Source organism: Dryobates pubescens, chromosome 8 (genome assembly GCF_014839835.1).
Source record: "Dryobates pubescens isolate bDryPub1 chromosome 8, bDryPub1.pri, whole genome shotgun sequence".
NCBI classification, from domain to species: domain Eukaryota; kingdom Metazoa; phylum Chordata; class Aves; order Piciformes; family Picidae; genus Dryobates; species Dryobates pubescens.
Genome location: NC_071619.1, coordinates 30,256,885 through 30,280,012, shown reverse-complemented (window position 1 = coordinate 30,280,012; position 23,128 = coordinate 30,256,885). Strand labels below are relative to the sequence as shown.

Genomic DNA, 23,128 nt, shown 5'->3' with positions numbered 1-23,128 from the left:
TGGAATATTATGTGTGGCAGTCAGAAAATTGAAATGTGAGGTCTAGTTTAAATTTTCAGCTCAACTAAAACATGGTAAGGATCACAGAGTGAGCACTCCTGGCATTTTAAAAGGCAAGGTCACTCAAAATATTTTTTTCAGTATGAAGCACACCACTAATCAGCTCAGTTACAGCTTTGTAGTTGCCTTCTCTTTTGTGTTCCTTATTAAGAAAGAGATCCAAACAAACACCAGCTGTGAGTGCATGGCCTAGACTTAAAGCCATTGCTTGGTTAATGCTGAAATTATCTTTGTGGAAATAAACTCTGAAAGAGCCCACAGAGTGTCTTCTGGAAGATGTTTGAAAGCATTTTGTAAAATGAAAGTGTAAAAAAGAGCTGTGAGACAAGCTTCTGTGAATAGGCAAAATACAAAGTGACAGAGGAAGAGTTCTAGAGAAAGCAGTCTCAGTCAGCCAAAGAGATGGCACAGACCATGTCAACAAATAAAGGCTCTGGCTGGCTGGATTTTCTAAACTGTGTTTTCTAAAGCTCAGTCTGTGTGCCTGTATGTTTAAGATTGCTGCCCTACAGGTCCTACAGCCCTGCAGGCAAGCTCTTGGCTCTGTAGTAGTACAGGATCAAACTCCCCACAAAAGGGGTGCTCAGTTGAAGGTGGTAGGTGGTTCATTTTGCTGAAATGATTTGAAACTGATGGCCTACTCAGCAGAATTAAGGCTCAGGTTCTGGCCAGTTGTTTCCATCTTGCTGATAGTACTTTTTGTGTTGTTTCTTGCAAGAACTGCTCCAGTGTTGGCACAGTGACCAGAGTTTGTTCTGGTTGCCTGTATATTTTAGCCTTAATAATACCAGTGGTCTTGGTTTTGGAAGAGCTCTCTGGCAAGAAGCTGTTTGGTCTCCCTGTCACTTGGACAGTGATTACATTTCTGTCAGGGTAAGGGAATGATATCTGAGTACACCTCATAGTGTTGTTTTGAGGTGAGGAGGAGAGTTAATTTCACTCACAAATGATGGTGGGGTATTAGTGTTGTACATGATGGCACTTGTCTCTGGACTGACTTAAGTGTCTCCTGGAATTTGCTACTGATCTCAGCACCTGTTTGACAGGAACCACTGCCTGGTTGTGTTTCATCCTTACCCAGGCACCTGTTTGGAAAACTTGTGAAATTCTTTCAAAGAGAGATCACAAACTACAACCTAATTATTGGACCTTGTTATGTTCTTGGAATAGAACATAGGTGGACTCTCTTCTACTACTTCCTACCCAAATTTTTGGTTGTCTGTTTGTTTCAATACCCTGTGCACAATCTATTAAGATGAGGACACAATCTTTTGCCAACTATTGCACAGTTTTAAAGCTACCGTTTCTAGCCTTTGCAAGGCAAAAGAATTGGCTGGAAAACATATTTGAAGGCAGAGTTGTGAGTTCAGTTTTGGGCTGTGCCAGTGTGCTTTTGCTGTGGCACAATGTCTCTGTGTCCCAGCACTTTGCTTGTAAATTAGGAGTGGATTAGGCAGGAGGGTTTGTGTGTTGCAATGGTATGCTGAGTTCTGGTCTCCTTCGAGCCCTATGCTCAGCCCTGCCTAAACACTTGGCAGGACTCATGGTGAGGAAGAATGGATAAATTGTGGGGGGAGGTAGCACACACCCTGTGGTGAGTTGAAAGTGTTTCTCTTGCTTTGATGAGTGTGCCACCACACACAATGGGAGGAACGAAACAGTTAGGATTTGGAAATAAGTGCTATTAGTGCTTGCTCTCTTGAAAAAATTACAAAGCCTTTCAACTCCATTGCAGCACTTGGTGTCACTCTGGCTGTGCTGCATCTCTGCCAGGTACAAGTGGTGACAGAATTCAGTTGTCCTGGCTAGGGTAGCTGCTTCCAGAGCTGTTTGGCACAGTCTGTGCCTTCAGCCATCCTGGAAATCATGCTACTGTATAGAGGAACACCTGACTTTACCTCCATGGCCATCCTTCTTGAGGACAGTCTACAACTGCCCTATTTATTTATTTTTTCCCCCTTTTTAACTACCATGTTTATGTATCTGGTTTTATGCACAGAAAAGATGACCAACTTCTTACCCGAATAGCAGCACTTAAGCTATTAATTGTAGGTTCCACTTAGGCAGGGATGGTTTAGTAACAAAATGTGATAGGTAAAATTTGAAGCTCCCTGGGAAAGAGCTTTGCTGGAGATATTGACAACATTAGAGTGAGTGCAGCCTGCTCTGGAGGGAGCCAAGCTGGGCAGTGCCCAGAGTCAAGCAAGCGAGCAGGCAAACCATCTCCCTTTCCCTGCCATCCAAGCCTGGCTCCCTGTCATTACTACAGCAGTGACTTGTGTCAGTAGGTGTGCAGTAATGATGCTTCTGTTTCCAGTGGAACAGCACCTCAGGTCCATGGTGCTGTTTATAGAACCACAGAATTGTTCTGGTTGGAAAAGACTTCCAAGATCCTCAAGTCCAACCATAACTGTGACTTCCTCCCAGTGACCCTCTGCCCACAAGCCTTAGTTTGGGATTGACGTTCATCTATAAGGAAACTGGAGAAAGCTGTATTTGTTCAACTGGATGTCATCCAGCTTTGTGAAGTTCTTTCTTTTCATACACTGCTTCCTTAGTCTGTGTAGCTTTCCAACATACAGTCTGGCCCATGGAGAAGGATGCCTAATTATCTGTCAGGCCTAATGTCTCCAAGCTAAAGCATCAGACTGAAAGTAACACTGCAGCGAGAGAAAGAAAGAAAGAATGGATCAGAGAGCAAGAGCAAACAGGACCACCTGAAAATGAGTGATGAATTCAGCAGAAGTGCTGTGGGAGGTAATCAGAGCTAAATGGCAGGTCTGGCAGAGAGTTTCAAAACAATTATTTATGCCAAAGTTTAGACTGCATTATAAGACAGGGAAGTTACTTCTTTTCTTCTTTGCCTTGTGTTGTGGGGAAGTACATGCTCTAGGACTCTCTTATTAACCCAGGTTTACTGTCCCTCTTCAAGAGCAGAAATCAGGAGCAGCTGGCAGCAGATAACTCCCTCTTTTTTGTAACACATTTATTTTGTCTGCAAGCCTCTGTGGAAATATTCTTCGGTCATTAACAGAATATCTCAGACATGCCAAAATATTTGAAGCTTGACCTCTTTGCTGAATTAGAACAGCAAAGACTAGGAAGAATTGAGTCAACAAAAGAGCAGCTGTCTGATGAGCCCCATGAAGGGGGACACTAGCAATGAAAGCGAAATGTACTACTGATCTCTCTTCAATTCTTTCTCTTCTGGATTCAAACTACAAATTCAGGAATTTTTTTTCCTGCTTAATCCAACAAATTTATGCCTGATGGCCTTTTAAGTCTTTCCTGGTTAGATCCCAGTTCAGCAAGGTGCAAGCAAGTGTTTTAAATGGATGAGTTTTGTCTGGAACACCAATAACCTCCTTGAGACAAAATTCACAAGATGAAATCTTCTGAGGAATGCATGTATCCACTGGGTATATCCATACACAAATATATTGTAGAGAGAGCACTAACGAGGAAAAAGATCATTATGAAGACTGAAGGAGGAAAATCTGGATTCACAAGCTTTCTCTTAAAACAGTCATGCAGGAAATAGCAGAATGGGCTGTACTGCTAAGAGAAACCCTGGATGTTGAATGCTGAGCAGGACTTTGATTTTATCACTTAAACTCTTCTGTATTGGATTGTTATTTCCTCTTCCACATTCATGAAGTCTCAGTGCTCTAGAATCTTTTGCCTGCCCTATCTGTTCACTAAGATGACACATTGCAGTGTTTGAGGAATGAGCTTGGAAGGTTAAAATAAAATGTAGTTGTCTTAGGAACAAGTGAGTGGGTGCAGCTATTGTGATTTAATTACAGCACTGGAATTGCTTACTCTGCTTTTAAGTGCTTTTTGACATCAGTTTTATGCATGCATGTGAAACAAAACCATTGAGATCTCTAATACAGATGCCATCACAGTGTGGAGTCTATTAGGTGTTCAAGAAGGGATTGGACATGGCACTTAGTGCCATGGTTTAGTAGTCATGAGGTCTTGGGTGACAGGTTGGACTTGATCTTTGAGGTCTCTTCCAACCTTATTGATTCTATGATTCTATCATAGAATCATAATAAATTAGTTACCACTCAAACAGTGAAAAGAACTTCCATCATACTATTTGGTTTTTTCCTTTTAATGGCTTCTTTCATGAAACCCACAAGGGCTTAGTGACAGACCACTAAATTATGACAAGATGTATGCTTCTGCCCTGCAAGGGGTCAAGGAATGCAGGGAAGAGTAGTCTGTATATGGAAAGCATGCACAGTTTATGCCCAGGAGGATCTGTTTCACCTCAGCAGTGCTTTTTTAGTTAGAGTTGTATGCAGTCTGGTTTGTAGTGGCCATGGCACTGGAAATGCTTATTTGTGGGAGTGCTGGGAGAGTTGATAGGCCTGAGGTCTGATGCTTTTCTCTGATGTACTATTTGCCCCTTTCAGCCAGTAACCATTGAAGAGCAGATAACTCTTCTTAGCTTGCTTTCTGTGAGGGGGCAGATTGTTTTCTTACAAATCCATGGTTAGTGTTAGCCCAGTTTTGTCAGCAAGTTGTTAAAGTCAATTTTCTTGCTCTTCCACTTATTCTCCAATATGTTTTCTGGAGTGGCAAACTCTGTAGCATCACACTGCTTCCAAGTAGAAAGGAGTCATTTTTGTAGTCTGCTCTTACCCCTCCACTTCTAGCTTTGGCAGTAGGTTATTCTGGAGAGGAAGGGGGATTTTCTTTTGGAGTGTAAAAGACTAGAGTTTGCCTAGAGGTGAAATCATGAAGATCAGATGTTGGACAGAACAAAGAACTGCATGTGCTTCTCCTTATTTCTCAGTCCTATGTGACTTGTGAAACTGGCTGATTCCATACTGAGGAGCAAGGGTGTGCAAGCCTGAAGGCTTGGTGTGGGTAATGAGGTGTTGCTGCCTTAAATATAATAATTTGCAGGGGAGTTGGATTGAGAAAATTCTTGAGTACTTCAGACTGGAAGATGTAAAGTAGAGGAGTCTGCTAGATGGCAAGGCATTTGTTATTTTTGAGGGCTTTTCTTCATTTATGGCTCATAGATTTCTTTGAAGTTTCTGAAAATAATATGTACTTCGGGTTGGTGGGGATTTTTTGGTTGGTGTTTTTTGCTGGAGTTTGGGGGTGGGTAGGTTGGAATGTTGTAGAGTGAGCCCAGTTCACCTAGCCATGCAATCCATTTCACAGTGACCTGGTGAAAATAAGAAGTTTCTTGCTTTGGTGGATTTTGGTGTCGTCCCAACCGTATCCCTTCTCCCCCCTTCCTCCCTCCCATTTTTGACTGGATTTTTGAGACGCTTTTTCAGTTTCATCCACATTTACTTACACTCATTCTGCAGAGTCTGCCAGTTACCATCACTGGAGGTGTTTAGGAAGGGACTGAATGGGGCACTTGGTGCCGTGGTTTAGTTGATCAAATGGTGTTGGGCGATAGGTTGGACTTGATGATCTCGAAGGGCTCTTCCAACCTGGTTAATTCTGTTCTATTCCACATGCAGACACATGCTGCTCTACAGTTGTAGCCTGACTGCTGAATGTGATGAATGACAAACTGAAAAGCAGAACTCCTCTGCAGAAGGGGTATAGGGACTTGCTAGGGTTTTAAGCAGTAGTATCAGTCATGTATAGGGCATCCTTGACCACAGGAGACAACACTGAAGCGATTGGTTTCCTTTCTTTCTGTCATTCCCATTCTTCTGCAAGCTACAATTGTCTTTAAAACTGTCCTTTTGTCTCCTCTGTGTCCTCATCCTCTGTGAGATGTGTTGGATATATATATTCTTTTTTTTTTCTTATTCTCTCTGCCTTCAAATCAGTTCTACCAGACCTAAAGTTTGATTTCCTTTTGTGACCCATGTTGATTGCTTATGGTTTGTGTTCAGACCATGGATGCTCTGCTCATGTCCTGTGTCTGAGCTCTTGGTGGACAGCATCACAAGTCAATGCTTTCTACTGCTATCCTTCACAATACTCAGCCTCCAAAACTGATCCAAGCTGTGTCCCAGCAGCACCAAGCACCAAGGTAGTCTTGCTCTATATTCTGGTGACCACAAGTTCATTTAACGCAGGGCAAGTTGGGCAGTAGGCTAAGGCCAGATGTTATGCTTTACTGAGCTCTACTTCTTTTATCTGGGAACAGGTTGTTGAGATTTCAGTTAATGCAGCTTCAGAGTCAGTGCTGGGGCTGGGAAGCAGGTGTCTGCAGAGAAATGTTTCACAAGTACAAGGTGATGTGGTTAACTGAGGATGAGCAGCTGGAGCACATGTTCTGCCACTGCCTGCTCCTGAGCAAACACCCTGCAGTCAGTTGTAGGCCTACCTCAGCTGCATCTTGTACTTTGCTGGCAGAGTTATTAGCCTTTTCCCTCCTAAAAGAACTTGCCTTGATCCATTTGTAAAGAGACTGTATGAAAAAAATCCAAGCATCCATTTATTTGTCAGATTACTGTGACAGCCAGAGATGTCAGAACTCAGCCTCCACAGCTGCACAACACATAATGCTCCTCATTGCTGAAAGAGATATTTCCTGTGAAGAGTGCATGTCTTGAAGGGAGCCAGTCTGGGGGGATGTTAGCACTTCCTATGCTATAAATAGACCAGATGAGTATCCCTTTCAGTCTCAGAGGAACAGATTTCTAATTTCTTGAGGGAAGTAACAGTATCTCTGGCAGGATTCTCAGGGAGCTTTATGCTTGCTGACAATGTCTCCTCACACTGGAGATTTGACTTGCTCATTAATGTACATGCATGCTTGTTGCAGCACATAGACATTTAGAGAGCTATTAATAGCTTCAAAGGCATGATACTGCAGCTAAGGTCAGAGGAGTCCTTGCTGCTTTAGATTGCTAGATTGGCAGAAAAGGAAAGTGAAAAACAAGGTGGCAGACCATAGGTTGGATGCTAAATGGACCATCATGTTTACAAGGAGGGGTACTCCCAGTTTATTGATAGATTACCTTTTGTGTTGGAAGAAAGGATGGTTCAGCAAATGGGATTCCTTGGGGACAAAGGTCTAGAGGTGACCTCTCAAGACTTGCATGCTGATCCCTCATTGTGCAGCTTGTGCACACTACCTCCTCCATGTTTCTGAGCCCTGTTGCTGTTATTGTCAGGCAGAAGCTAGTACAGGAAATTCAGGTAGTGCTGGCTCAGTTACTTACTTTTACAAGCTTAAAAAAAAAACCCAAAGCTTTTGTGTTCACCATTTTCATCATCTGATTGCATGAGCTGAGCAGCTGCACGTGTCAGTGAAAATAACAGAGCTGGGAATTCGGTTGTTGTTGAGCTTGAATGAAAATGCTTCCTGCTGTTATTTTTAATTACTGGGAAAAAAGAAATTCCAGCCCCTTATCTTACTCAGATTTAGAGGTGAAACCACAGAGGAAGCAGGCAACTAATAAATGTGCCTCCAGTGTGCAGGAAGGTTTGAGAACTTCGCCAGGAACAACACACAGAAGGTTTTGGGGAAAGACCATCCCACAGCTTGAAATGTCAAGCACTGTACGCTGAATGAAGTCCCTTCTCTATGGCATGTGCTGTGTGTGCCACAGAGTGCCTGATCACACAGCACCTGTTGAGCCATGTGTTTGTTTTTAATGTTAATTAATAGCTGGGATGAGAGAGAGGACAAACAAGTGGATGCTGTGAGAGAATTCAACTGTTCTGGGAGCATCCAAAAGAATAAGCTGACAGTTTGGGGCTGACACTATTAATGTTTTTAGTATTACAGAGAGTTAGAGACCATGTGAGAAGAGATGGGTAACTACAGAACAAGAAGCAGGGAAAGGAAACTATACCAATGTGACTCTAGAAGGTAGCAGAGAGCTGGGCTTCAGGGACATTGCCAGTTAATGATGCCTGGCATCTCAAGCATTTTGTTTTTTTCCAGTTATTAATTGCTCAGCTGCAGAAAATGCATCTGTTACGTTGGCCAGTGTAGATGAAAGCAAAAGGCCCTGGGAAGATTCTCTGCACTCTGATTTATTGGTTCCCAAATATTGTTCCATAGAAAAATAATAGTCTGGAAGGCAGACCTAGGTGATCTGCAGCCAGTCTGTGGAGCAGTACTGCAAGTAGACCGTGTAGTATTTTATTACAAAGATTTAAAGGTTTTGAGGGGGGAAAGCAGTCTGCTGATTTAGAGGTAGTTAGACCCCTAACCCCTAGCCCTCATGGCTGCACTCTAACCCTAAGCCTGAGCCTAAGGCTAAGCCTAAGCCCTTGCCCCTCACAGTACTGACCCTAATGTGACTACCTCTAACCGTAGCCTAGAAGCAGTGTGAAGCCAGAGGAAAGCTGAACTAGTTGGAGGAGACCAGGGAGGTTGAGCAGTCCCCTTAGATCAATGAGAAGAGGTTGCTGTTCACAGAATCACAGAATGTTAGGGGTTCAAAGGGACCTGAAGTTCATCTAGTCCAACCCCCATACCAGAGCAGGATCATCTAGAGTAGGTCACACAGGAATGTTTCTGCTGCAACAGGAATTCCTGGCCCACAGTTCTTTATAAATCTCTGCTTTGCTCTTTATTATTTTCACTGCTTGCAGAAAGTACTTCTCTCTGCAAGGGCATATAGGCCTGTGATGTATTCTCCTGGGAAGATCCATTTCCCCCTCACTGACAGACAACAGTAATTTGCCATCCATTTTGCATTTTCTCTTTTCTCTCTCCTTCATCAGTCACCTACAATTTCTTCCATTTCATTTATTTATTACTTATTTTTCCACTAGGTGGAGTCTCCTTCACTGGAGACGTTCAAAACCTGCCTGAATGCATTCCTGTCTGACCTGCTCTAGGTGGCCCTGCTCTGGCAGGGGGGTTGGACTGGATGATCTTTCAAGGTCCCTTCCAAACCCCTAATATTGTGTGTGTGTGTGTAGGCAAGATGAGTGCTTGGGCAGTGGGCTTTAGCAGCACCATCCAGGCATGGGTGCAAAACAGCGAGGAGGGAGAGAATGAATCACTGCACTCAAATGCTTCCTGTTTTGTTTTAATCATTCTACATCCCACCACTGCATTTCAACTAACAGATTCCTGTCTCTGACCTACATACTTCAACTGTTGGTTAAAGCTTTGCTACAGACTATCATAATCACTAACAACTGCTTGGGTTTAAAGGTAATTGTGTTTATTTTCTGGTTCATGCTTCAGGAAAAATTAAAACTTGATGCTGAAAGGGAAAAACTAGAGAGGCTTCAGGAGCTTTACTCCGAGCAGAAGACGCAGCTTGATAATTGCCCTGAGTCCATGAGGGAACAATTACAGCAGCAGCTGAAGAGGGTCAGTAGCAAGTTTTGAGATTGCACTCACTTTTTTTTTTTCCTGTTGATTTTCTTCTTTCTTTCTTTTAACATACTCTGTTTCAAGTATCCAGTGCTTGAAAGTATTTGCAGCTTGTAATTGTGAATAGCCACAACGGCATGCCTGTGGAATGCTTGTAACAGATAATGTGCGCAGTGGCAGACAGGCAGGTCAGAAATCATTTTGTGTTGAATATCTTCAAAGCTTTGGGCTACCTGCCTGTAGCATGTTAGGCCTGCTGGGCAGTGTGGAAGCTGTTGTGATATTTAGAATGGAATAGAATTAACCAGGTTGGAAAAGTCCTTTGAGATTGAGTCCAACCTATCACCCAACACCACCTAATCAACTAACCCATGGCACCAAGGGCCTCATCCAGTCTCTTCCTGAACACCTCCAGTGATGGTGACTCCACCACCTCCTGGGCAGCACATTCCAATGGCCAATCTCTCTTTCTGGGAAGAACTTCTTCCTAAACCTCCCCTGGCACAGCTTGAGACTGTGTCCTCTTGTTCTGGTGCTGGTTGCTTGGGAGAAGAGACCAACCCCCACCTGGCTACAACCTCCCTTCAGGGAGTTGTAGACAGCAATAAGGTCACCCCTGAGCCTCTTCTTCACCAGGCTAAGCAACCCTAGCTCCCTCAGCCTCTCCTCATAGGGCTTTTTCTCCAGACCCCCCCCAGCTTTGTTGCCCTCCCCTGGACACTTCATAGGAAATATTCTTTAGATTTTGAGTTATTTGCAGAATTTTGTTTTTTCAAAGAAGACAAAAAGTGCAGCTTTGGCCATAACAACATTAAATTCTTCTGTACTAACTGAGTGGTGTGCTGAGACACTTAAGTATTTTTGGTAAGTTACCTCTTTTTGTTTAAATATATAATACATATTAAAAGGAAGGGAAGCCTTTTCTATGCAGTCACAAACTTTAAGGTATTAACCCATGAGAAGTTGCAGTCCTGTTCCTGTGGGATGCTACTAAATCCCTTTTCACTGCTGACCACTAAGAGGCTCCTAGAAATCTGTTTGGTTCTGGGTTTTAAATTCTTTTCATTTCTCCAAGTTGTCTGAACAGTGATTTTGGATGCCAGAGTAGGACAAAACTTGACAAGTGGAGGTGCAGTGAAGTGTCAGGTTAGTCCCATTGTATATTATTCCAGGCCAGCTGTATTGACAGTAGATCTCATGTGGCTATCAGATATAGCAGCAGCTATGAAAACACTGTTAAGTGTCCTGCACAAAACAGAGGAAGCATCTTCTTCACCCAAAATAAGCCTGGTACAGGGTTAAATACCTGAGTCTGCAGCAGGTTATGTGGTGCTGCTTTACTGCCAGCACAGAAGGGTTGAAGGTGGTGAATTCAGTAACTTCTTCATTTGTGCCCAGGGGAGCAGGCAGGCAGCCAGAGTCACTGTGGCAGCTGCTGCAGGGTGGGTCTGGGGTTTGGGTTGGTCACGGCAGTGAACAGCTGGCACAATGCTTCTGGTGTCTGCAGTGAATATACCCTCTCCCTTTGGGCAAGAAGGACTCTTCATTGGAGACTTCTGGAACCTGAGGGTTTGCAGAAGGCACTGAGAGAAAGTATTGATCTTGCTGATGGCTTATTTAAAGTTAATTAGCACACTCCATCCTTCAGTGTTAGTATGAAATCACCAAAGCTGCTTTGTTCTCGTGTGTCTGGGCTCATAGAGATAAGAGTAAATGAACAGGTGCCTGGGTTCCTGCAGAGATCTGAAGAGACCCTGCTCCATGCTAGGACTTTACCTTTCTCTTCAGATAACATTGTCCACATTTTTACAGATGAGACAGGCCCATGGGGAGATTGTGTCTGCTCTTTGTTTATTAATAGATTATAAGTGACAATATTTTGATGTCTCTTGTTTTTAGTCAAAGAGAGGGAGTGCACTTGGTGTAATAAAATACACTTTCAGTAAAAAGGCAGGAGTACTAGGTTCAAGAAGCCATCACCTACAGCATGGACAGTTATCCTCCTACAGATGCTACACTGCTGAGTAGGATCCTTGTGAAAGTTATGGAGGTTCCCTAATTCATCTCACAAAGAATATGTTTTGTGAGCTCAGCTGGCTACCAGTTGCCTTTGTCTGAAGTCTGTTCTTCTGCCTCATGAGCAATTAATTTGGTACAAAATAGCCTGAATTTGTTGACTTTGGTGGCCCAGGTGAAGCCCTTCTCTTTGTATTGAATGATGAAGGTGGCTGGTTTGATTGAAGTATTTCTGTGTTGTAGGTAACTGCTTGTAATTTTTAGCCCAAGCTTTTGCTTTTGATCTCTTCACTATTTCCCTACAAGTGAAAGGCACATCTTTGGACAATAATGGAAAGATGTTGCTATTTCATATAGTAACTTGGATTCTTCAGTTTCTAAACCCTGTGTCTTTCCCTGGTGCATGGAAAGTTGTGTTTGAGTGCCTTTATAGAGATCCATCTGCTCACCTCGGTCACTAACCTTTGCCTTTGGGTGAAGTAAGAAAAGGAGTAAGGTTCTGTTACTGTAAAATGAGAAACTGCTTACAGGAGATAGATTTTTCTTGTGTTGTAAGTTATGTACAATGTGCCTATTTTAGTGAGCTCAAGTATTTAATGTTAAAAGCAGCCTTTTCTATAGAATTATGGAACTTGTAAGTAGGAATCTGTGTTATGAATACACAGATGTGGCAGGAGAGAGATGAGTGTTCAGTTCTTATGCTGAAAAGCAGCCTAAGTTCTATCTCACCATCCCTAAGCAGAAGGCAGGTGTGTCTTCATTTCTTAGGTCTTTTCTGCAGCATTCATTCAGACACTTTTTCCTAACAGAACCTGGCTTGGCCCTGGCCCAAGGCAATCCAGAAAAGTAGACTGATACTTTTTTCTGCAGCAATACACCTACTGGCCAGGCTGGAAGGCTAGGTCCTTAGGTCTTAAAAGCATTGAGCTCTGGTGTCAGTGACAGTATGATTACTTTGTTTGTTTGTTTTGCTTAGGATGCTGATCTCTTGGACATAGAAAGCAAACACTTTGAAGATTTGGAATTTCAGCAGCTTGAACATGAGAGCAGGTTAGATGAAGAGAAGGAAAACCTGACACAGCAGCTCCTGCGTGAAGTAGCTGAGTATCAGCGCAGCATTGTCAGTAGAAAGGTAAAAGCACTCATGCTCCATTTGTTTGTTCTTCATTGCTGGGCAAAAAGGAGGTTAAATGGACCTACAAACTTGTGGTGCTTTGGCCCTGGCTGGGGGCCAAATGCCCACCAAAGCTGCTCTACCACTCCCCATCTTACATGGACAGGTGAGAGGGGAAAATATAACAAAAGCTGGTAATAAGATAGAAGCAATTTAATAATAATGATAAGCGCAAGCAAAAGACCACATATGGAAGAAAAGGCAGAGAGAGATGCTATTCTCTGCTTCCCATCATCAGGCAAGTGGTTGGTGACTCCCAGGAAGCAGGGCTCTCTGTGTAGTGGTTTTTCTGGAGGACAGACACCATCCCACACACACACTTCTTTCTTTCACTTAGTTCTTTTATCTGAGCTGATGTCATATGGCACAGAATACCCCTTTGGCTAGTTTGGGTCATTTGGCTGGCTGTGTCTCCTCCCAAGATCTTGCCCACCCCTCAGTGTACTCTTGGGGTGGGGAAGTGTTGGAAAAGCGCAGCCTGAGTGCTCTATTCAGCAGCAGCCAAAACGCTGCTGTGTTATCAACACCCAGCTACAGCACTGCAAAACACAGCACTAGACAGATGCTCTGAGGAGAACTGACTCCAGTTCAGCCAAACCAAATACAAACCTGCAAAGCTTTCGTGAAATCATAGAATCAGTAAGGTTGGAAAAGACCTCAGAGATCAAGTCCAACCTGTCACTCAACACCTCATGACAACTAAACCATGGCAACAAGTGCCACCAGGACGGGTACTCCACCACCTCCCTGGGCAGCACATTCCAATGGTCAATTACTCTTTCTGTGAAGAACTTTCTCCTCACCTCCAGCCTAAACTTCCCCTGGTGCAGCTTGAGACTGTGTCCTCTTGTTCTGGTGCTGGTTGCCTGGGAGAAGAGACCAACCCTTTCCTCCTTGAAAAAGCTTTTGAAGCAGAGTGAAGATGATGGCCTTGTAATACCCCACAGAGATGAAATCAGACACTTCTCCAAGGGGAAGTGAATCAATAAAATTCTATGCTCTGTTTGTATATTTGCATATGAAAATTACCCCTTTTATTGCTACAAAAAATGCCAAAGCATTGTGTTTTCTCCTTTAAGAAGGGAGATTTGTACACTTTGGGCAAAACTACAGTTATTTTCTGCTCATGATTAATGCTGATGTTAAATGGGTTTATTAAAATAATAATAGAATGACAAACTAAGGAAATATCTTAAAGCTCAGTTTCATCCATCCTATTTCTAACCAATTACAGGGCAGTTTTTTAGAGACTGGGAGTTGCTCTAAACCAGCTCTGTCCAGTGCAGGGATGTTAGTCATCATATTCTCAAAGAATATTTGGTTTCATCTCTTGAATAAACTGTCTCCTCACTGTTCAAATCTTATTTAATTACCTCTTTCAGTGGAGCTGTCTTGTAAGAACTTCTTTTCCTACTGCTTCACTCATATCAGTGAGTGAACTCTCCTGAGCAGGGTCTTAGCTGCAGGCTGTGCTTTGAAAAATAACAGAGGTAAATGGTGATTATTTTCTTCTTCTGCTAGGAAAAGATTTCTGCTCTCAAAAAGCAAGCCAATCATATTGTCCAACAAGCACAAAGAGAACAAGATCATTTTGTGAAAGAGAAAAACAACTTAATAATGATGCTGCAAAGGGTAAGTATCTGTTGTCTATCAAATAGTTTTATCTTGTTGTGGAACAGCATTTCACTGAACAGAAGAACTCAGAGCACAAGAAAAACATCCTTTGTGCAGAAGGTAGCAAATGGGTGATAATGTGACAAATAGTAGTTGTATCCATTAACCTTTAAAAAGATTTCTCTCTTCTTTTAGCAATTAATCAGCAGATTTCCTGAGAAAGTCATATGATAATGGAAAGGGTTTCAGTGGTGCCCCAGCTTCAGAGGGCTCCACCGCAGGCACCCACCCAGGTGCCAGAGCCTGTGCAATCCTGTGTTGATGCTGGAACTGCGAGCAGAGCTCAGGTTTTGGGCTTGTAATAGCTCATACCACGCTGCCAGACAAGCTCCTGAACATCAGCTAACACCTGGTTAATAAGAAGCTGGCAAGAAGCCTTTCTGTCCATTTTAGGTTTTACTTTTAAGATAAATCATGGATAGGTTATTAAGCAGAATCAGGATTCTCAAAATGCTGAAACAAGACCCCTTGGGTTTGACTGTGGTTATTAAATGAAGTCTTTCAGTCTTTTCATTCAGTTCCTCAATTTTTTGTTCAGTTTTGCAGTTGATGGATGAAGTTGAAGCTCTGCTGTGCAGTTTCTAGCCTCCTATCCCAGCGTGTTTCTTTGTATGGTTAAGAAAATAACTAGCCTTTGTTTTCACTGCGTGGCTCTTGGTGTTTCACAGAAAATATCTGGTTTTAACAGGAAAAAGAGAATCTTTGTAATCTGGAAAAGAAATATTCCATGCTTTCTGGAGGAAAGGGATTTCCTGTCAGTCCCAACAGTCTAAAAGAGGTAAAGAGATTCACAGCTTTTGACTTTACCCGAAGTAATTATTAATAACTCTTCTTACAGAAGCACTTCAGTGTTTAGTGAAGTTCTAGTCATACTTCTTTTTTTTGAGATGTGGTGAAATTAGTTTGTAAAGCTGTTCCATGGGCTTCTCCAAATGCATGCATGAGCAAAAATAGCTTCTCTTGACATTTTCCCTGGTGTGACTGGTATCACCGTAATCTCTTGCTCTGGGAAAATGGTGGGGTAAATGTGTGTGTGGGTCTAATTTTCTCACAATAGACAATTCAACCTCATTGAAGGGAAGAAGAATAAGGGCCAGGAATAACTCTATTCAAGTACAAAGACAGTTCAGTCATATTTTTGCACTGTAGATTTCACTATTTCCTCCCCTGCCTCTATGCCAAGGCTCTGCAGTAAAGCATGACAAGAACACGTTTTGATCTTGTTAAAAGCCATTGTTGTGGTTGTAAGGTGCCTGTTGAGCTATTTATCTAACTGCTTTGAATAGTTAAAGGCATCAAATATTTCTTTGCTGACAAAAGCTGGGTGAATTTGGGTAATGCACAAAGAGACCCAGAGTTTACCTGTAACTGTCAAGACTTCATAGCTTTGAGAGTAGCCCTTTGAGCCTCAGGGTCTATGAGCAAGGTCAGTGTCACGTAAGCCACAGCCCCTTGCACAGATTCACTCAGCACATAGGATATTAGCATTTACTCAGATTTATTTTCTTGATTTGACTCCATAAGTCTGCAAATTGCAGCTAAACACAGAGTTACAAAGGGAGTAGTGGAAAGTCTAGCATTTAGAACATGCTGACAGGGATCTATGGCTGCTCCATTAACTTCTGCCTAAGAGGTCTGACTAGACTTGTCAGATCTACTTGTGTGGAAGCCCTCAACAAGGTCTGCCACATCTAATGATGCAGTTGTCACTGTGGGAGTTGGGCTCTTGAAGTCTAAAGCAACAATGTGTCCTTTCAGTACCTGGGAGATGTGATCTTACTTATTTGGCCTTCAAGAACCTGGGTGGACTCCAGCACATGTCACTGGGGGTTGAGCATTTCTCCTCAGTGCAAGCCATGTTGCAGATGCTTAGACTTTCAGTGTCCTAGGTTGTGTTCTGACCTGGACATCTGGCCTCCCACCAGGACATCTGGCAAGGGGAAGCTTCATTTTTTTTAATTTGGAGATGTAGCTGTTCATTGGTAACAGACAGTGGGCTCTGTCTCTGGTTTTTATTTTCCTGTCTACATGAAGGTTTGTCTAACCACAATGCAAGAACATTAAGTGTGCCTGACCCCTTTTATTGGAATGGATTATCCAGCAGTGTTGTTCTGTTCACTTCAGTGAAGTCAGCTGGAACTTACTCCAAGGCAAATGAGAGAGGAATCAGTATGGGGTTTCTGTTTCATACTCAATGTCCCCATAGGCTCTGTCCTATAAAAGAAATTGTTTTCCTTGACAGATGTTATATTTGCCTCAGTCTGGTTTAACTTTCCTCTGTTTTGGCACCTTGAAAAGTCAGGCACCAAATGGCACCCAGGCTTAAGCAAGTTGCCTGCACACAGAAATTAATTTCACCACGCAGTCTAAAGTTTCCCAGCCCCTCCTCAGCAAAGCACACACTTTTAACTCTCTGCCATCCACCCTGCAGCTTATGCTCTGCATGTACAGCAATAGAAAGTAACAGGGCCTCCTGTAAAGATGCAGGATGCTTATCACAGAATCAACAAGGTTGGAGGAGACTCCAAAGATATAGGTCTTCTCTGCAGGCAAAAGTACACGGATGTCTGTGTCTTTCCTCAGCCTGCTGCCTCAGGTTTGTTTATTTGGAATTTATTAATGGAATGGCTGTGGAGCTTACACTGACAGAGTCTTATGTGAGTCTCCTGGTAACACCTAAGAGTTAGAGACAACTTCCAGACAACACAGATGGAAGGTGTTGTGTCCGCATGATTTATAGAGTAGCAATGGCTTGTCCTGATGTAAGTTCTTCCCAGTTCTGGAAGTGATTTGGTTTACTCAAAATAGCTCATTGGTTAGGCAAAAAAAACAAAGCAGGGTAAGGTGGGGGTTTATTTAATTATTTAAACAAAGGTTTATCTACTAAAAAAAAAAAGAAATGTATAAGATTTGATGAATAAGATTTGCTCTTCCTTTCCCTCCCAACCTGCTTTCCCAAGAAAGAGCTACCTAATTTCTAAAGGGTTTTACATTTCAGTAAAGTCTTTTGGTCACTTAATGTACATTTGCTTTTTGATTACACAAATGGGGGTTTTTTTTGGCATTAAATGAAGAACAATTTTCAGAATGCAAGTACTCAACATTTGTAAAGCTCAATAATTTTGTTGATGAAGTATTTCAATTATAACAAAGATTTGGCTGTATCCCTCTCAACTAACTTTCATCATGCTGGAGACATTAATACTCTTGCACGCCTTTTGGCTTTTGCTTCTTTTAACTTCTCAATTCCTCCTTTTAGGGCTATGTCAGTGTAAGTGAAATTAGTGAGCTGTATGGCAATTCCACGAGTATATCCCCTTCCACTCAGCCCCCCACAGATGCTGAAGCAGGTGCCACTGAGCCTTCCACGGCTGTGCTGACGAGCCAGCCACAAAATAAAGAGGTTTGTTGCAGAGACATTTCCCTTTGTTTGCATTTCTCTCATAGCTGCCTTTTTGTTTTCTTTTTGTTTTTAATTATTGTTCTTTGCTTTTATTTTCTTTTTTGATAATGCAAGTTGTAACAAATTGACCCTAAGGCAAACTGCCATCTGGCAGCTGCCAAGTCAGGCAACACTTTCATAGTAAAGGACTGCTCCAGTTCTTTGACGCAGTGTCTTTGATGATGTAGATAGGACTTTGAAGTCCAACAAACCCGAATGCTTGTGACTCAAACAGCAGTGAGTGGCAGTTTGTGAAACACTGTAATGTAATTGCACCTTTGGTAAATGGTCTGTGGACAAGCTTAATGATTAGCTTAACGATTACTCTCTCAGTGGTGCTTAGGTGTTCATTTGGTACCTGATTTTTTTTCACATTGTTTGGGGGGTTTGTTGTTGTTTGGGTTGTGTTTTTTTCCTGTGAGGTGATAGAAGCATGGTTTGAATATTTGTGGGAGGTGGATAGCTTCTCTTTATCTTAGCTATTCCACAGAGTCTGTCCAGTCTCTGTCTTCTAGCTTACACTCTCCTTTCTTCATTCCTTGTGATGTTTCTGCTTTTGTAATGACCAGAAGCACATTTTTAGTAAGCCCCTTTTTAAAGGAATGGAATAACCTGACAAATGTAAAGCCACCAGCCTTGGTGCTGCAATAAGGCAGCAGCAGGTTTAGAATTTGGTACTTCTGTGCTGCTTCTGGTGGCTCAGTATGCCTGGAGAGATACAACACATCTCCTTTCCTGCTAAATACTACCACAAACACAGTGCTAAAAGTGCAGCTTGTATGTGCCGGATCTTTGAGCAATTCCACAAAGAAAACTCTGTGTGTAATTTCTCTTTTTTCTACAAAGCTAAGATCACCTCTCTGTTCTGGATTTGTGTTTCCTCACTCTCTTTCTCCTCGCTCTATTGCTCAACTTCCATCAGTCCATTGGCCTGAGGTCATGGCAACTCATGTAGATCCTATTCCTTTATCTGATACACCTCCACCTCTGCCAGCTAAGAAACACCGCAGGCAACAACAGGTAACAGATTCAAAGCTGATAACTTGGGATTATTTTGTCTGGTTTTGTTATGGTGGTCATGAAGTTGATGTACCTGTAAAGTTTTTGTAGTAGCATGATAGATCGTGGGTTGATAACACATGCACAGTTTTGCTTTTAAAAAGCACTGCTCATTTGAAAATGAACTCAATGCATTATAGAATGCTACTGAACAAAACTTCTCCTTTATGTAAACAGCCCAGAGGCAAATACTAATATTTAGGAGCCACTGCAACTTTCAGAAGACATGCAACAATGAAGTGCATGTGGCTACGCTTGAAATCCTTCATTAGCTTTTCATATGCAATTGAACAATGCCTCGCAAAAGCTGTATAGGTTTTAGGCCACCAGTTCATTGGGATAGCATGTAAATGAATGTTTTCTTTGTAATTGGATTCCACCCTTCAGACTTAAGGGGTTTAGGAAAAAAAAATAGGTACAGGCACATGCACAAAATGTGCCCATGAGGTGTTTCCTTTGTCAGCATCATTTTAATGGTTGTAGAAGTCCTAGGAAGGTGCTCTGTGGTTTACATTTCTTTCTTTCCAATGAAGTTCCCAGGCTGTCACCTTTAGTATAGAGAGCATGACTGAGCAAGTAGGTCACTTCCTTTTGTCAAAGCTGTAACAAATGACATTTGAAGCATTTCAGAAACCTGGAAGAGCGGAAGAAGCAGCACAGGGAGTGCATGTACATGAGTGACACTTTGCCTCGCAAGAAGACGACGCCGGCTGTGTCACCGCACTTCAACAGTGCTACGCTGGGACGCAGTGTTGCATCTAAAGTAGGTGGCTGCATGCTGTTAGCAGCTTTCCAGTGTGTCTATTAGAGGTCAAGCACTGTCAGTATTATAGAACACCCCCCCCAAATTCTCATCTGAAATTGACTTTGAAAGAATTTCATGTTGATTAACATATAGGAATACATGGAGCCTTCCATGCTTCCAGTCTTCATCCTGACCACTGGAAATGCCCTGCTGTGATACATTAATGCATGATTACTAGCTTACTAATTGTATTTTCAAGCTGGTGCAAACTGATTCTAGACTCAGAGCAGGCTGTTTTCCTTCCTACTTACAGCCTCTGACAGTAAAGATAAGGTTATGTATAAAGTGAAAATGCTCTTTATCTGTGGTGTGGTAAATAACAACAGCAGGAAGGTGGAGATGGTACTCTGAAAATATTTTTGCCTAAAATGGAGACTGTACACGACTGAAATACCCATGGCTGATTGATGTGACATGACATTGATAGCCATGACAAAGCAAGTTGTTTTACCATTAGTTGCTGATTCACAGAACTCTCAAAGGGTAGTTTTCATCACATATTTGCACAATTTCCTGCAGGGACATTTACCATTAGGACAGAGCAACAGCTGTGGCAGCGTGCTTCCTCACTGCCTGGCAACCATGGCCAAAGAGTCAGAGTCCAGAAGGATGCACAAAGGTAAGACATTTTTATTTCATTAATTTTTACTTACAGAAATGAATGAAATATCTGAGGGGTGGGTGTCAAGTGGAGGGGGCCAATCTCTTTTCAGTGGTACACAATAAGACAAGAAATAACAGGTACAAGTTTGAACATAGAAGATTTCACCTCAACATGAGGAGAAGCTTCTTTACAGTGAGGGTGATGGAGCACTGGAGCAGGCTGCCCAGGGAGGTTGGGGAGTTCTTTTCTGGACATATTCAAAACCCATCTGGATGAATTCCTGTGTGGACTACGCTAGGTGATCCCTCTTTGACAGGGGAGTTGGACCTGATGATCTCTGGAGGTCCTTTCCAACCTCTGATGTTCTGTGATACTGTGATACAGTGTTCAATTTTTCAGGAGATGGATCTGCAAGTGGTGTTGCTATAATCAGCAGGTCTGTAAAAAGAAGTTTACTTCTTGATGGGAAAAAAAAACAAACCCAAGCTCTAAATGTAATTTTCAGGTATCAGCAAAGTCAGATGTTAAGATTAAGACATGTGTGGCACATGTAGTTTTGAAGCATGTGGTTGGCAAATTGAAAAGTGAATTGGAAAACACACATAAGGTTAACTGGGTAATTCAAGTGATTGATTTTGAGACTGTATCACATTGTCTGTTTTTTTTTATTACGAATTCTTTTCATGTTGTGATCTTGAACATTGTTTTTCAACAGCTATATATATATGTTTTTTTGCCTGGACAAATTCCCCAGACAGAGGTACCTTTGAGACTTTGGAACTGCAGTGTTTTAAGTGGTCTTAAATATTTCACCTACTTAGCAAGGAAGGAGTGGTTCTGCTGTGGATGGATAGCTGCATTTCTGTAACAGGGACATGGCAATTCTGGATCCAGAAGAAAGTTATGTCTTTCAAACACAGTCTTGGAGGCTATGGGATTCTGTGTCTGTTGTTTGTTGGCTTCATTTCTGCTTGAATGACATGCATTGTTCCTGAGTGTCCCGTCTTCAAATGGAGTTGTTCCTCAGTGCCATCTGTCACTTTCTTTTCTTTCTGGCACGTGCATCACTGCTATCAATAGAAGTCTTTTTGTAGAATTGTATTAACCTAAGCTGAGATAGGATCCATCCACTTGTTATCAGACTTGTCAGAGCCAGCAGCTGTTTAGGGTCAAAGAGGATGACTGAGGTCAGCCATATGCACCAATATGATTCAGTACAGAACAAGCTTGCTGAAAAAGGATCATGACTTGTGGCATTCACTTGATAGAGCTGATCCACTTGTGATTTTGTTGGGTCTGAGCTTTAGTGGTGCAGCGGGCATTCCACAAACCTACCATGCTTTCTCTGACATCTTGATGCATTTCAGTAATTCACTCATGGTCTGAAATAAATCTTCTCTAGTCAGCATTCTCTTCTTTTTCTTATTTCACTTCAAGAAGATAAACATAAAAGCCTGGGATGAAACATTCAGCTAAAAATCAAGTCAGGAAATGAAGAACAGCCATTTGAGTTTGAAAATTAATTTCAATCTCCTTTTTGTGTGTGTTTGTGCAGGAACAATCAATGTTAATGAATAAGTCATAGTCTAGATTCAGTAGGAGATATTTCCATAGGTTTTTAATCACTACATAGCCTTTATTCCAGGAGTACCAAAATTGTGTTTAGGCAGTCATATGAGTTCAAGAATTACTCTTAAAAGAAACAGCATGAGTTAAGAGCCACTTATAAAATATTTAAGAGGACACACCTTTGATGCAAGTCATTAGTGGAAAAAGCTATTTCTTAGCAGCCATTCATTAATTATTTTTGAAGGATTGTATTTATGAATTCACCTTCTGTCTGTGTGCCTTGGTGAGCAAACTACATTTGCAAAGAACAAAGAAGCTGCCGTTTGGTATAATCTAGAGACTTTGCACAGGACAGATCATGGTCCCAGGAAGCTCCTATGGGTTGCTGGGTGGACAGGACAGGCAGGACCAAGGAGGGAGGGTTGGCCAATTCAGTCCCATTGTCTGCAGGATGGACTCCAGAATGGAAGAGGAAATGGTTAGCCAGGAGTTAAGGTGGAAGACCAAACAGCACTGGGAAGAAAACTGGACAGAGGAGTTAGGTTACCAGGAAGGTTACCTGTATTCTTTCTTAGCTCTCCAGGAAAGCAGTGCACTGCTTGTGTATGTGTACAAACAAGTTACAAGATTTTTAAAGCACTTTGCCCTTTTCTTTCCCCTTCTCTCTTTCTTATTGACCACAGGAAAAGCCAGAAAAGGTATGAAAGCATCCCTTTACCTGGCTGTGTCTATCATTGTTGTGTTTTGGCAAAAGTACTGATTGCTTCAGCACTGTCAAGTAGTTCTCACAATCTTGAAAAACCTCTCTGTAATGGTTAAGTAATGACAGCAATTCAAAAATTCCTTTTTTTCCTGCTGTCAAAGAACCTGCCACAGCAAAACTCCTGATTAATGCTAACATCTGCAGAGCTGCAGCTTTATGCAGGCTTAATTTTTTTTTTTTGCTTCTTTGTTCATAGCCACACAAGTGGAGCAGAAAATCTTGAAGTCTTTGCAGATCTGTGGGTGACAATGTAGGCAGAGTTGGGCTTCCTACCTTGGCATGTTTCCATACAAAAAATGTATTTTGACATGTTAATATCAATCTTTTAAAAAGGAAAAAAAAAGAAGAGGAATGAAGGAAGATGTACTCTGATCTTTTTTATTAGGAAACATTAAGGGGGTTTTAACATACTTGACAGTGCCTCTTTCAATAACAGCTCTCACCTGTAGTTCTGACCTTGCCATAATTCTGTGGGGTTTTTTGTGATTCTATCCAATAACTTCTTTGGATTTTATATATATATATGTGTGTGTGTGTGTATATATGTATGTATATACATTTAAATGCAATGGCTTTATGAGTATTTGCAGTAGTTTGGCTAGCAGTATGGCTGTTAACAGCATCAAGCTTACTGTTTCACTACAGAGAATCTGAGCCCCTGAAACAAGAAACATTTTAGCTTTTG

The 23,128-nt window shown here is 42.0% G+C and overlaps 1 protein-coding gene across 5 annotated transcripts in view; it reads left to right on the top strand.

Annotated features, from left to right (window-relative positions):
• The window catches only part of PHLDB2 (pleckstrin homology like domain family B member 2), a 54,139-nt gene that overhangs the window by 18,217 nt on the left and 12,794 nt on the right, over positions 1-23,128 (top strand). Inside the window, exons 6-14 of one of the 5 annotated variants that reach the window (XM_054163337.1) lie at positions 9,206-9,334; positions 12,330-12,485; positions 14,049-14,159; positions 14,890-14,979; positions 17,461-17,604; positions 18,490-18,663; positions 19,325-19,465; positions 20,027-20,126; positions 22,364-22,378. In XM_054163337.1, coding sequence (XP_054019312.1) covers positions 9,206-9,334; positions 12,330-12,485; positions 14,049-14,159; positions 14,890-14,979; positions 17,461-17,604; positions 18,490-18,663; positions 19,325-19,465; positions 20,027-20,126; positions 22,364-22,378 — 1,060 coding nt within the window. The remainder of the gene's footprint in view (positions 1-9,205; positions 9,335-12,329; positions 12,486-14,048; positions 14,160-14,889; positions 14,980-17,460; positions 17,605-18,489; positions 18,664-19,324; positions 19,466-20,026; positions 20,127-22,363; positions 22,379-23,128) is intronic. The other 4 variants (XM_054163341.1, XM_054163338.1, XM_054163339.1 and 1 more) reach the window with 4 other exon arrangements.